We start from the raw sequence: 13065 nt of genomic DNA, 5'->3' as shown, positions 1-13065 counted from the left end.
TGATCATGCATAGGGATAGTGGCTAGCAAGGATTAATAGGGTGTAACCTTTAGTGGTTACAATGTGCAGTATAAAGACAGAAGCAAAACTTCAGTCAACAGAACAGAACAAGAGACATGTGCAATGTCTTCCAAAGGTTTTGTTCTGATGACAACCACTCCCTTACTGTTCATTTATCAGTCTTTTATATTTATTGCAATAAACTTAATAAATCCTGTAAAACTACTTCTCATTCATAGTTCATGGGCATTGCTGGTTAGGTCAGCATTTATTACCCATCACTAATTACATTCCAGAATGTAATGGTGAGCTTCCTTCTTGAACCTTTATGTCCTGCAGGTGCATCCACACTTTTATTCAGGAGGGACTTTCAGAATGCTGGTGCTGTGACAGTGAGAGTGAAGGTGCAGCAACATAGTTCCAAGTCAGGATGGAAGAGAGCTTGCATTGGTTGGTGTTCCCATGCATCTGCCGCCCTGTTCCTCTATATAGAAGGGGTCATGAGTTTGGAAGCAACTGTATGAATTCTTGGTGAATTGATACAGTGCATCTTGCAAATGATACACACTGCGATAACTGTGCATAAAGATTAAACATGTTCAGTGGGATACTGCAATGTTGCTGGAGCTGCACTCATCCAGACAAGCAGAGAGTATTCCAACAAACTCAAGACCTGAGCCTTCTCGATGATGGACAAGCTCTGGGGAGGCAGAAGGTAAGTTACTCACCACAGAATTCCAAGTTGCTCACAAGCTATTAGAGCCAAGTTGCTCACAAGCTATTAGAGCCACAGTATTTATGTCTGGCCCAGTTCTGTTTCTTGTCAATGGTAACTGCCCAGGATACTGATAGTGGCAGGATTCAACAATGCTTCTACCATTGATCGCCAAGGGGATGATGTTGCCTTTTCCTTTGTTGTAGATGTTCATTGCCTGGCACTTATGTTGATCAAGCTTTTTATTCACTCATAAGATGTGGACATTGTTGACTGATCCAGCATCTAATGTCCATTACCAATTGCCCTCAAGAGGTGGGGTGAGCTGCCCTCTTGAATTTGCTATACGTAAACGCAAAATGTCATTAAGTAGAGACTGACTTGACACCTCTCAGCCCAAGCTTGGATACCTGCTGCATTTGAACAATGACTGCTTCAGTACCTGAAGAGTTGTGAACAATCCTGTATATTGTGCAATCATCAGCAAAAATCCCCATCACTGACCTTACATTTGAGGGAAAGTTATTGATAAAGCAGCTGAAGATTGCAGGGCCTAGAACATTACCTTGAGAAACTCCTGCAGTGATGTCCTGTGGCTGAGATGTTTTATGCAGTTGGAGGTCACTGTCTTCCTTCGTGCTGGGTATGACTATAACAAGCAGAGAGTTTTCCCCCATCTCCTGTTTTCCTCAGGCTCCTTGATGCCACACTTGGTCAAATGTGGCCTTGATGTTGTGGCAGTCATCCTCAGTTTCCCTCTTGCGTTCAGCTTTTTTCCATATTTGGATCAAGGCCATAGTGAAATTAGGAGTGGCCCTGGTGAAACCAAACCTGAGCACCAGTAAGCAGGTTAGTAAGGAGTAAGCACTGTTGACAACCCCTTCCATCACTTTGCTGGTGATGGAAAGTAGACTAATATAGTAGTAATTGGCCAGGTTGGATTGGTCTTGTTTTTTGAGTACAGGACATGCCTAGACAATTTCCCTCATTACCAGGTAGATGGAGTGTTGTAAGTGAATTGGCTAAGGGTGCTGCTAGTTCTAGAGTTGTCAGAATGTTTCATAGCCCATACACTTTGCAGTATTGAGGATCTTAAGACATTTTTGACATCTCATGGAATGAACTGAATTGGCGGAGGTTTGTTATCTGCAATTCTGGAGTCCTCAGGTAGAGGCCGAGATGGATAATGCACTTGGCACTTCTGGCTGAAGACATGCACAAATGCTACAGCCTTAACTTTTGCACTGCTGTACTGGGCTGTCCCATCTTTGAGGGCAGGAATGTTTGTGGAGCCTCCTTCTCCAATGTGTTTTTAATTGTCTGGCACCACCTCAAATGGATGTGGCAGAACTGCAGAGATGAGATTTCATGCATTGGTGGCAGATTTATTTCCTCTATTTATTGCATTCAGCATTCTGCTATTTGATTGTAGATGCAGGTATTGCAGCTTCACCAAGTTGACACCTAATTTTTAGGCATGTCTGTTTCTGCTCCCAGTATGCCTTCCTGCACTCTTCATTAAATCAGGGTTGATCCATTAGCTTTGCAGGAATAGGAGAATGGGTGATATGCCAAGCCATGAGATTAGAATGTGGTTGAATGCAATTCTGCTGCTGCTGTTGTACCACAGCAGCTCATGGGTGGCTAGTCTCGGGCTACTGGATCTGTGTGAAATCCCATTTAGCACAGTGATAATGCCACACAATACAATGTCAGTATGAACTTTGTCTCCATAAGAATTGCGATGGTCACTCCTACCAAACATTTAATAGACAAACGCATCTGCTATGGGTAGATTATTGAGGACAAGGTCAAGAATGCTTCCCCTTTTGTGCATTCCCATATAACCTGCCACAGGCACAGTCCAGCAAGCATGTCCTTTAGAAATTAGTCAACTTGATCAGTAGTGGTGCTACTGAGCCATACTTGGTAATGGACATTGAAGTTCCCACCCAGAGAACAGCGCGTGCCCTTGCCGCTCTCAGTGCATCCTCCACTATCTGCATACCACTATGCAACCAATTTTGGTGAGTCAGTCTTGTCCATGGGACATAACATACCCAGGGATGTTGATGGTGGTATGTGGGATATTATCTGAAAGTGTAATTCTCTCAGAATGACAGTCAAGCTGTTGCTTGATTTGTCTGTGAAACAGCTCTCCAATTTTGGCACAAGCCCCCAGATGTTAATAAATCAGACTTTGCAGGATTGGTAATGTTGTATGTACCACTGAATGTTGTATGTACACTGAAATCCAATAGGCTAGTGAAATCCAACACTGACACAAATGTGCCACTGCAGTCTTCAGATATCTGAGGTACAGAAAGTTAGAAGTCTGAGACCTCAAACCCAGCACCAAGATCATGGCCTACAGAGCAGCTACGGTCCCCACTATCCCATGGACTATGTGCAGCAGATAGCTCAAATCCCTGGAGAGCTATCATCAGCATTCCTTTCACAAAATCCTGTAAATCCACTGGTAGGATGGGTGTAGCAACGTGAGCATCCTCTCCAAGCCCAATATCCCCAGTATCAAGGCAGTGGTCACACTTGACCAGCTGTGATTGGGTGGACCACAGGACTCCCTAAACACGTGCTCTAGTTTGAGCTCTGCAACGGTAAGTGGTCTCTAGGAGAGCAGAGGAAATGCTGCAAGGACACCCTGAAATCCTCCTTAAAGAAATGCAACAACTCCACTGACACATGGGAATCACTTGCTCTAGAACACACAAACTGGAGAAGAAGCATCCACAAAGGTGCCAAACACTGAGTGTCACCAAGTGGAACACATGGAAGCCAAGCACAAGCAGCAGAAAGAGTGAGCATATTCCAGAGTGTCCCACCCACCCACTCCTTCTCTGGCTCCAGTTTTGGACAATTCAACCACCACAGAAGTAATCCCCAGAGTGGAAGCAAGTCATCAATGAAGCTGACAGACTGTCAAAGAAGATGTGCCACTGTTGTTTTCAGTGCCTTTACTGATGCCAAGTGGTCCGTCCAGTTTCATGCCTTTTATACTTTACTTTGTGGCAGTTAGGCACAACTGAGTGACTTGCTAGGCCAATTCAGAAGCATTTAGGAACTAAGCATATTGCTGTCATATGCAGGCCAGACCAGGTGAGGACAGCAGATTTTTAATTCCTAAAATACATTAGTGGACCAGATGGCTTTGTACAACAAGTGACAAAGGTGTCATGATCAGCAATAGACTAGCTTCAATAGAACTTAGATTTTTACAAATTAAATTGAAATTGGAGTATCTGCAATTGTGAGTTTCGAACACATGCTCCAGGAAATCACCATAGGGCCCCAAGACATACTTGTGAAATCATATTTTACCCAGAATGGTCTTATCACTCATTGGGACAGAGAAATCTTTTGATTGACTATTTCATCTCCGTCTATAATGGTAATTGCCTTAAGTCTTACAATGAAGGCTGGATTCAGGTCTAAGAAGTAAAATTGTAGCTGCATAATGCACATAATTCACATGGAGCACTTTTCCACAGAATGGTACCATTGCTGCATCGTGCTTCATGACATAATGTGCCATGCTGCCATGGTGGAAGAACCAAGCCTAATATCAAGCTGGTCCCCACTGAATGAGGAAAATTATCTTCGGAAAAGAAAGAGAAACTTGTAATTACCTTGAAAAAGTAATTAAACCAATGTCATTTCTGTTCTTCTTCCTCCACCCAGGAGCTAAACTTCCTAATTACAGCCCATAGCAGGAAAGCAGATGTCATGGCAATGCAGGTGCGATAATCAGGTGACCACTGAACAGTAAGCAATGTAATGAGCAGAATTACTTCATGACAGGGGTTTAGATGCTCGTGGACTATTTTTTCTCCTATACCTACTATTATGCTGTGCATGAGTTGTTTTTATACTTGGATGCACAGTCATGATTTATTTGTTGTTAATTTTCACTCCGTTTCGAGAGATTATATAATTGACCGACATTCAGTGGCCTTGCCACCATCAATCCCCTCTAATTTCAATGACAATTTGTTTCTCTGCTTTAAAATGAGTAAATGAGTTTATTCTACAACACTCACTGTACGGACATGAGTAATTTTAAACCATTCTAGTTAAGTAGGACATTTACGAATGACTGAACTTAATCTTCCTGGGCCCCATAACGTGGTGTGCAACGAGTGTGAAGAAGCAAAGCTATTAACAGGCTAAATGCATAGCAGACATGTTCATTATCCACTTAAAGTTGTACAATATATACATCTAATCAAGTCAGATATTACAAATAAATATCTGAATACAATCTGTCACCAGCTGTTTTATGGATTTGCAGAGACGATTGAGAGGACGATGAACGATACTCCTTTCGAAAATAATGTAATAGATTTTGTTTTAGTGTGGAAGGTGCATCATGACGGAGTTCTAAAAGAAAAGCAATTGAATATTATCAAGTTTTACACTAATCTGACTTTGTCTCACAAATACTATCATAGCACATGTTTTATTAACCATTTCACACAATAGGTTTCAGACTCCACCGTTCAATAAGTTCAAAGCTGATCTGGTCCTGATCTCAATCACACTCTGTCTGCTCCCCTCCATAACCCTGGATTTCCTTGACCAAAAACCTAACTAACTCTGCTTTGAATAACTCAATGACTCACCCTCCACTGTTTTCTGGGTAAGAGATTTCCATTGGATTGCCTTCTTCCAGAACACCAATACTCTTGTCACCTTTGTGCAACATTTAGGCACTTCTTAAGTATGTTCTCTCCTCAAGTGCTGTAACTGGCAAACTTTCCAAACTGGTGATTGCTCTGCACAGAAAGAAGTACTTTGCAGCATCTGTCCCAAAATGTACTCATCATAACCTCAAATCTGAGCTCTTGACTTGCAGGCAGCTCTATTGCAACTGAAAATTATCTTCTCTATTTCATTATGGCTTCTAAATACTTCTAAGAGGTAACTTCTCGGATATCTTTTCAAGGTTACAAAGCCCAGCTTATTGAAACATTATTTTCTATTTATTATTCTTTAGTTCAGATCATAATGGAAAAAATCCAAACATGTTTTTTATATTCATTGGATGTGGGAGTCACTGGCTGGGCCAACATTTATTGTCCATTTGTAATTGGCCAGATAGCACTTAAATGTCAAATATATTACTGTGGGTCTGAAGTCATATGTAGGCCAGACCAGGTAAGGATGGCAGATTTCCTTCCCTAACATACATTAGTGAACAACATATGTTTTTAATGGCCATCAACAATGGATGTCATGAAGCTAGCTTTAAGTTCCAGATTTTATTGAATTCAAATTTCACCATCAAATTCATATCCCCAGCAGAACATAAGCCGGAGTGTCTGGATTAATAGTCCAGCAGCATTACCAAGACACTACTACATCCTCCTTATCGATTCCCTTCTCTGATTGGAAACATCTTGGATTCATGACAGTGTAGTTTGAGTGTATTCCAACATCTGGATATGCCTAATTTTAAGTGATGTAAATGCAAGAAGTGTTGCCAGCCATCACTACTCCACAATGCATGTTACAGAAGCGTAATTGTAAATATGTCACGGTTGTCCCTAAAGGATTGCTCTTTACTAATATCACAAATTGCTTCAATGCCCTTTGCTGAAAAAGGTTTACTTTATTCCTGGAATCAAGCCTGGGCATAACACTACAAGTGTAACCTAACTATAGCCGTGTATATAATATGGAGGTCAACTCTATTCTGAAAAATAATTAATAATGTTTATACATTTCCCTCTATTTTCTACCTTTCTAAACTTAATGTATTTTACTTGGGCAACAAAGTCCTAACTCTAATATCAAATATTAAATTGCCCTCTTTTCTGTCCCTCTACAAGTCTGATATATTTTCTTACACCAATGGCCAGGCCAAATTATTATGACCTAAATTATTATCTCTTTTCTACCATATGTAAAAATTTGACTAAAACTTCTCATGACATCATTCCTTCCTTGGTCTTGATCTTAATAGAAATCAATTTCTAAACAAGAGCAGTTCAAATACAGACCTGTAAATGATTAAATCTGATCAATATTTGTCCAAAGCAGTACTGGTGAGACTGCATTCTAAACTGTAAATTGCAGTGACTCATTGTGAGACTGTAACGTAAAAGTAAACTACGTGTTTTGTTAGACCAGTCAGGCATTTGACACAGAACCCATCACCTTGAGTAACAGTTTCCAAGCTTCACTATTGAGTAATCCCCACAAATAAAGTTTCTGTTTGCCTGATAAGAGTACTCCTGAGCAATCAACCAGCTTTATTGCTCTAGTCTGCTAGCCTGTAGAGTCTGAATGGAGCATCATGTTGACTGTGCATCCGTTAGCATCCACAAGAGAAAGGACAAATTAACATTTTAGGAGGTGGTCATGACTCTGAGGTAGTTCTAAGGAAGCATTCCCAAACATTAACATTTCCTTTCTGTTTACAAATGTTATTCAAGCTGTTGTATATTTCCAACATTTTCATTAAACTTCAGATGCAGTTTTTCTTTTTGTTTCTACTCTGAAGGTGAACAAAGCTCAGGCATCAAGCAACCAATTCTGTTACACTCACTTCTCAAGAATAATCTCACTTTACACAAAATTTGTCATTTCAAGATTATACAACATATGAATTTGGAGACTTGAATGAATTCCAATAGCCATTAAATTGAAATGCAAGAGTTAAAAGTCTTTCTTCTTCAAGACTCTTTCCTATTTTATCATATGAGTTACAATAGAGAAATAGACTAGTGTAAAATGAAATTTGTAAACAAGAGTCAGAGATGCTATTCATTATGCTACTTATTCATGTAAAAAAGACTCTGGGAATAACAAAGAAATTCCATCTGGGAAATATCAAACTGGTTATAATGGGTAAATGATGTCAGACATGATAGTGGTTCACATCCAACTATCAGTGTTCAGCAACATGATGTTGATGCTTTTTAAAGTAGATACATTAATAATGCTGTAATTTTTTGCTAATAAGCAAATATTCAGAACCATTTAATACTGCTTTACTAACAAGATTGCTGAATATAATTCAAATCAGGGTCACGTGACAAATCCTAACTAATGGCATAGTCAGTTTTGCTTATATCTTTCATACTACATTTCCATACCTTTCCATACAAATCTACACACATCATTGCAGTGGAAAACATTGCTCTCAAGACAGCAAGTCCATAGCTTTTGTTAAAACATTATAAAGTGTTGATTAAAATGCATACTGAATTTTAACAGAGTTCCTGTACTCACCTGCAGGGCTTCCACTTTGTTACTTAAAAGTTTTTCAATCTCCCTTGCTGCACTTTCCACCAAACGCCGAGCATTGTTTGATTCAACTGTGTAGTATTGTCTGTTTTTTAAGTAAATCTACAAAATAAAAATGTGAAACCATTTGATGCAACTATGCTTTAATTACAAAAAGTTGCATTCATAGAGGGACGTAGGAAAACAACTCCAAATCAGTGAAACCATCACACCAAAATTAGATTAACTCAGAAACCTATGGGGTCTGTGCACAAGAACTTTAGTTACAGATGGTATCTCTGCCAGTGTAGGTTCCATTTAAGTGCAATATACATGTTGACATTTGCAAAGCAGAGTGGTATGGATGAGGTCAAGTATGTTTTTCCCTCTTGTTGGTTCCCTCACGACTCACTGCAAACCCAGTCCAGCAACTATGTCCTTAGGACTCACCCAGCTGCTACCCAACTACTCTTGGTAGTGGACACTGAAATCTCTCACCTAATGTACATTTTGCACTCTTGTCACCTTCAATGCCTCTTCTAACTGTTGCTCAACATGGAGGAGCACCAATTCATCACCAAGGGAGGACAATACATGGTAAACAGCAGAGGGTTTCCTTATCCATGTTTAACCTGAAACCATGAGATTTCATGGGGTATGGAGTCAATGTGGAGGACTCCCAGGGCAACTCCCTCCTGAATGCATACCGCTGTGCTGCCACCTCTGCTGGGTCTGTCCTGGGTTGGACAGGACGTGTCCAGGGATGGTGGTAGTGATGTCTGGGATGTTGTCTGTAAGGTACAATTCAGTGAGCATAACTATGTCAGTCTGTTGCTTGACCAGTCTGTGAACCAGCTCTCCCAATCTTGACACCAGTCCTCAGATGTTACTAAGGAGGACTTGACAGGTGTGACAGTGCTGTTTCTGCCATTGTCTTTTCTAGCGGGTGGGTTAATGCCAAATGGTCCCGCCAAGTGTCATTTCAAATATCGTGTCCAATTTTCACCCCACTTTTCCATTCGCTGTTTCTGGAATAACTTCCCACTCCTCACTACCTGACCTGAAGGGAATTTATATTAGGCAGGAAATGGTGTTGGACTGTTAGACCTGAAGGCTGAAAGGTCCCCAGGACCTGATGGTCTGCATCCTCGGGTACTGAAGGAGGTGGCTCTAGAAATCATGGATGCCTTGGTGATCATTTTCCAATGTTCTATAGATTCAAGATCAGTTCCTGCAGAATGGAGGGTGGCTAATGTTGTCTAGGTGTTCTTGTAGACCAGTCAATGAAGGTAAGCATACAGGTACAGCAGGTAGTGAAGAAAGCTAATAGCATGCTGGCCTTCATAACAAGAGGAATTGAGTATAGAAGCAAAGAGGTCCTTCTGTAGCTGTACAGAGCCCTGGTGAGACCACACCTGGAATATTGTGCACAGTTTTGATCTCCAAATTTGAGGAAAGACATTCTGGCTATTGAGGGAGTGCAGCGTAGGTTCACGAGGTCAATTCCCGGAATGGCGGGACTATCTTACGCTGAAAGATTGGAGCGACTGGGCTTGTATACGCTCAAGTTTAGAAGGCTGAGAGGGGATCTGATTGAGACGTGTTTAGAAGGCTGAGAGGGGATCTGATTGAGACGTACAAGATGATTAAAGGATTGGACACTCTGGAGGCAGGAAGCATGTTTCTGCTGATGGGTGAGTCCCGAACCAGAGGACACAGTTTAAAAAAAAGGGGTAGGCCACTTAGAACAGAGTTGAAGAGAAACTTCTTCACCCAGAGAGTGGTGGGAGTATGGAATGCTCTGCCCCAGAAGGCTGTGGAGGTCAAGTCTCTGGATACTTTCAAGAAAGAGTTGGATAGAACTCTTAAGGATAGTGGAATCAAGGGTTATGGGGATAAGGTAGGAACAGGATACTGATTGAGGGTGATCAGCCATGATCATAATGAATGGTGGTGCTGGCTCAAAGGGCAGAATGGCCTACTCCTGCACCTATTGTCTATTGTCTATAATACCCCAGAATTGACCAGCACCCTGGCACAAGTAGCATCTTTAAAGGTCCATTGTGCACTCAGAGAAGCACTATCACTCCACAGCTACCCGGGCTGACAACTGCCCCGGACACAGCAGATGGGAGTAAATCTGCATCTGCTGTGCTGTGAGGGACCATGTAAATCCTGCTGGATGAGGGTAAGCCTCACCATTAGAATTGGTGCCATCTCCCTCTCTGATATTTCACATTGTACCCAATTCCCAGCAAAGTTCACGCCTTACCAATCTCACTCCTGACTTGTCACATGCCCTTACCCACACCAATCTATGATGCCAGGAATCCTCTGTGCCCTCTGCATCACTTACTCACACAGAAGACCTCTCACCAGCACCAACACAAACCGGAGGGTCACCAACTTTCATCCTCCACTTTATCTACCCATCGTTGAGCCCAGGAGGAAGGTAGCCCACATTAGTGCCAAAAGCAACAAGAAATGTGTTGCACTGTCCATCATTCTGGTCACCATCCTTTGTGAGGCAAGGAAAGACAGCAATACTTGAGTGAGTGAGCACTAGGTGCCTGGAGATGCAGCTTGTCCCTCAGCTCACAGGGTCCTTGATAGTTGATGGTGCAGCCTGAAGTGCAGCATCAAAACATGGAAGCATCCTCTAAGTCAATCAGAAATGTGCCTCAGGGATTCTTAGAGGCTGGCATATATCAGATGCCAATGTATGTAGACATAGCTGTGCGTGCCATGAAGCTTGCCCTAACAGGTCAGTGCCCAGTATCCACCATGGGGGTCATTTGGGGCAAAGGCTGAGCTCAACCTGCCAGGCACCTGATCTGGTTTATATCTCACATTTTCCCAACATCTAATTTGTTGAGCGCTTTTGGTTGGATTGCTACTGCAACATCCTATCAGAAGAATGTTGTGAAGGGTTCAGAAAAGATTCACAGCATGTTGCCAGGGTTGGAGGACCTGAGTTATAAGGAGAGGCTGAATAGGCTGGGCCTGTTTTCCATGGAGTGTCAGAGGCTGAGGGGTTACCTTATAGAGGTTTATAAAATCATGAGGGCATGGATAGGGTAAATAGACAAGGTCTTTTCCCTGGGGTTGGGGAGTCCAGAAGTAGAAGGCATAGGTTTAGGGTGAGAGAGGAAAGATAGAAAAGGGACCTAAAGGGCAACGTTTGCAAGTATGGAAATTAGCTGCCAGAGGAAGGTACAATTACAGCATTTAAAAGGCATCTGGATGGGTATATGGATAGGGATATGGGCCAAGTGCTGGCAAATGGTTAGGATATCTGGTTAGCATGGATAAGTTGGACCGATTCTAAAATGAGGCAATTTTGGCCAGGAACAAGGACCCTAATTGTAGTAAATTGGTAACTTGACACTGCCTGGTGAGAATTTCGCCAAACCGCTTGTGAAAAACAGATATGGAGTATGAATATTTCGATATGGAGATGCATATTGGTGGATTCTGTCACACATCTATCCACAGTCCACATCACTTCTCACAAGCAGCAAGGTAAGATTCTCATGAGGTAATGGTGAATTGCCAATTAATATGGTAACAGGTTGGCACAAACAGTTGGAAAGACAGAACTAACTCTTGCGTTAATAAAGGAACTGAGGCTCTCTGGGAACAGGATTATGTGGGAGCTTGTGGCTGAGAAAACCTGATGTCGTTTCTTCTTACCTGTTCCATCTGATCCACTCCACTCGAAGCACGCACCAACTTCACCAGGTCATCCTTCATTTTCTCCGCCCATGACCGTATACTGCAAGACAAAAGATGTTTGATTAGCTCAATGGCTTTTGGAATGGTTTGTCACAAATGTACATACCAGCTGACATTTATCTTCACTGAAATCTCTGCTTGGCTTAGTCACATCGAAGACAGTCAGTGGTGTCACAGCTTCCTCTGAAGAATGGCATTCTAAATTGAAGGATTTTCCTCCTGACCTTTGCAAAGTTGTTATTTCAGCACTCAATCTCCCTTGTATGCAGCTTTCTCACAATAAGCGGCAAAGATCTGAAACTGTTTCTCAACAGGTTGTGGATGTTGGGTTTCAAGAATTAGGTCAATACATTTTTGCTATGTAATGGCATTCAGTTTATGCATCAAAGGGAAGTAGATAAAGTGAAGGTCCAAATCAGTTATGATGTCATTGAATTCTAGCTGAGGGGGTGAATGGTCAGTACATGTTCCCACACTCTGATGTAATCAGCTGGAACAGAATTCTGTCCTTACATTGTGCATCTGTGAACATAATGGAAGTAAAATTGAAAGAATAGGACTCATTAGCTGATCTAAATATCAGCTCTTTCCATGAGGCATTCAGAATTCTTAATAAAGAAATAAGCAAGTTTTTTTGTTGTTGATGCAAAATTTCTTGCTTTTGTGTTTGAAGGTGCAGAGGAGCAAAAATTGCTAATGAAGGTGTTATGAAGATGTGGGTGTACTGTACCTTTAAGAAAATTAAAAGCTAACAGAACAACCTGACAGCACCAAGTGTTCTCAACAGTGACAGCACCAAGTGTGGTCCAGCAGTTAGTGCAGCTGGAGACAAAAACAGATTTGAATTAAGGCCAATAAGTTTAAATTATACCCAAAAAAACACCAAATTCCAATCCAATTTGAATTTAATATATTGACAATCTTAACAGCCAATAACACAATCCAATGCTTTGGAGGTATAAGACCGGAAAAAATTGAACAGTTGGGAGGACTTGTCCCAACACCATCATAGAGAGACTACCCAAAAAATAGCTCTCTTAAAGGTTCCTTTATCAATCCATGACCTGTGAAGCATAATCCCCAAGAAGAACAAAGTAAGACACATGAAGATCCAAACAGAAGATTCGAAAGCTGGCTGGCTTTGAAAACTTGAATTTTTGGTAAATCTTAATTGGGGGTTTTAATCGGTCTAGTACTTATTTTTTCGCAGCAGAGATCGGCGGGAGTTGGGCGGAAGTTCAGGCGGAGCGCAAAGCCGGTCGGGAAGGTAAGTGATTGCTATATAAAGAACTTACCTCGACGCCAACGGTCTTTTCACAGCAGGGAGCGGGGGGGGCGGGGCGGAAGTTCAGGCGGACCGCAAGGCC

At 41.7% G+C, this 13065-nt stretch overlaps 1 protein-coding gene across 10 annotated transcripts in view; it reads right to left on the bottom strand.

Annotated features, from left to right (window-relative positions):
- Positions 1-13065, bottom strand: part of LOC122561717 (voltage-dependent calcium channel subunit alpha-2/delta-1) — a 661591-nt gene that overhangs the window by 588403 nt on the left and 60123 nt on the right. For all 10 annotated transcript variants that reach the window (XM_043713760.1, XM_043713766.1, XM_043713767.1 and 7 more), the window contains exons 2-3: positions 11657-11738; positions 7970-8086 (exon numbers count right to left, since the gene is read on the bottom strand). In XM_043713760.1, coding sequence (XP_043569695.1) covers positions 7970-8086; positions 11657-11738 — 199 coding nt within the window. The remainder of the gene's footprint in view (positions 1-7969; positions 8087-11656; positions 11739-13065) is intronic.

Source organism: Chiloscyllium plagiosum, chromosome 23 (genome assembly GCF_004010195.1).
Source record: "Chiloscyllium plagiosum isolate BGI_BamShark_2017 chromosome 23, ASM401019v2, whole genome shotgun sequence".
NCBI classification, from domain to species: Eukaryota; Metazoa; Chordata; class Chondrichthyes; order Orectolobiformes; family Hemiscylliidae; genus Chiloscyllium; species Chiloscyllium plagiosum.
Note: the sequence above shows the minus strand (reverse complement) of the source record. Positions and strands in the feature narration are given on the sequence as shown.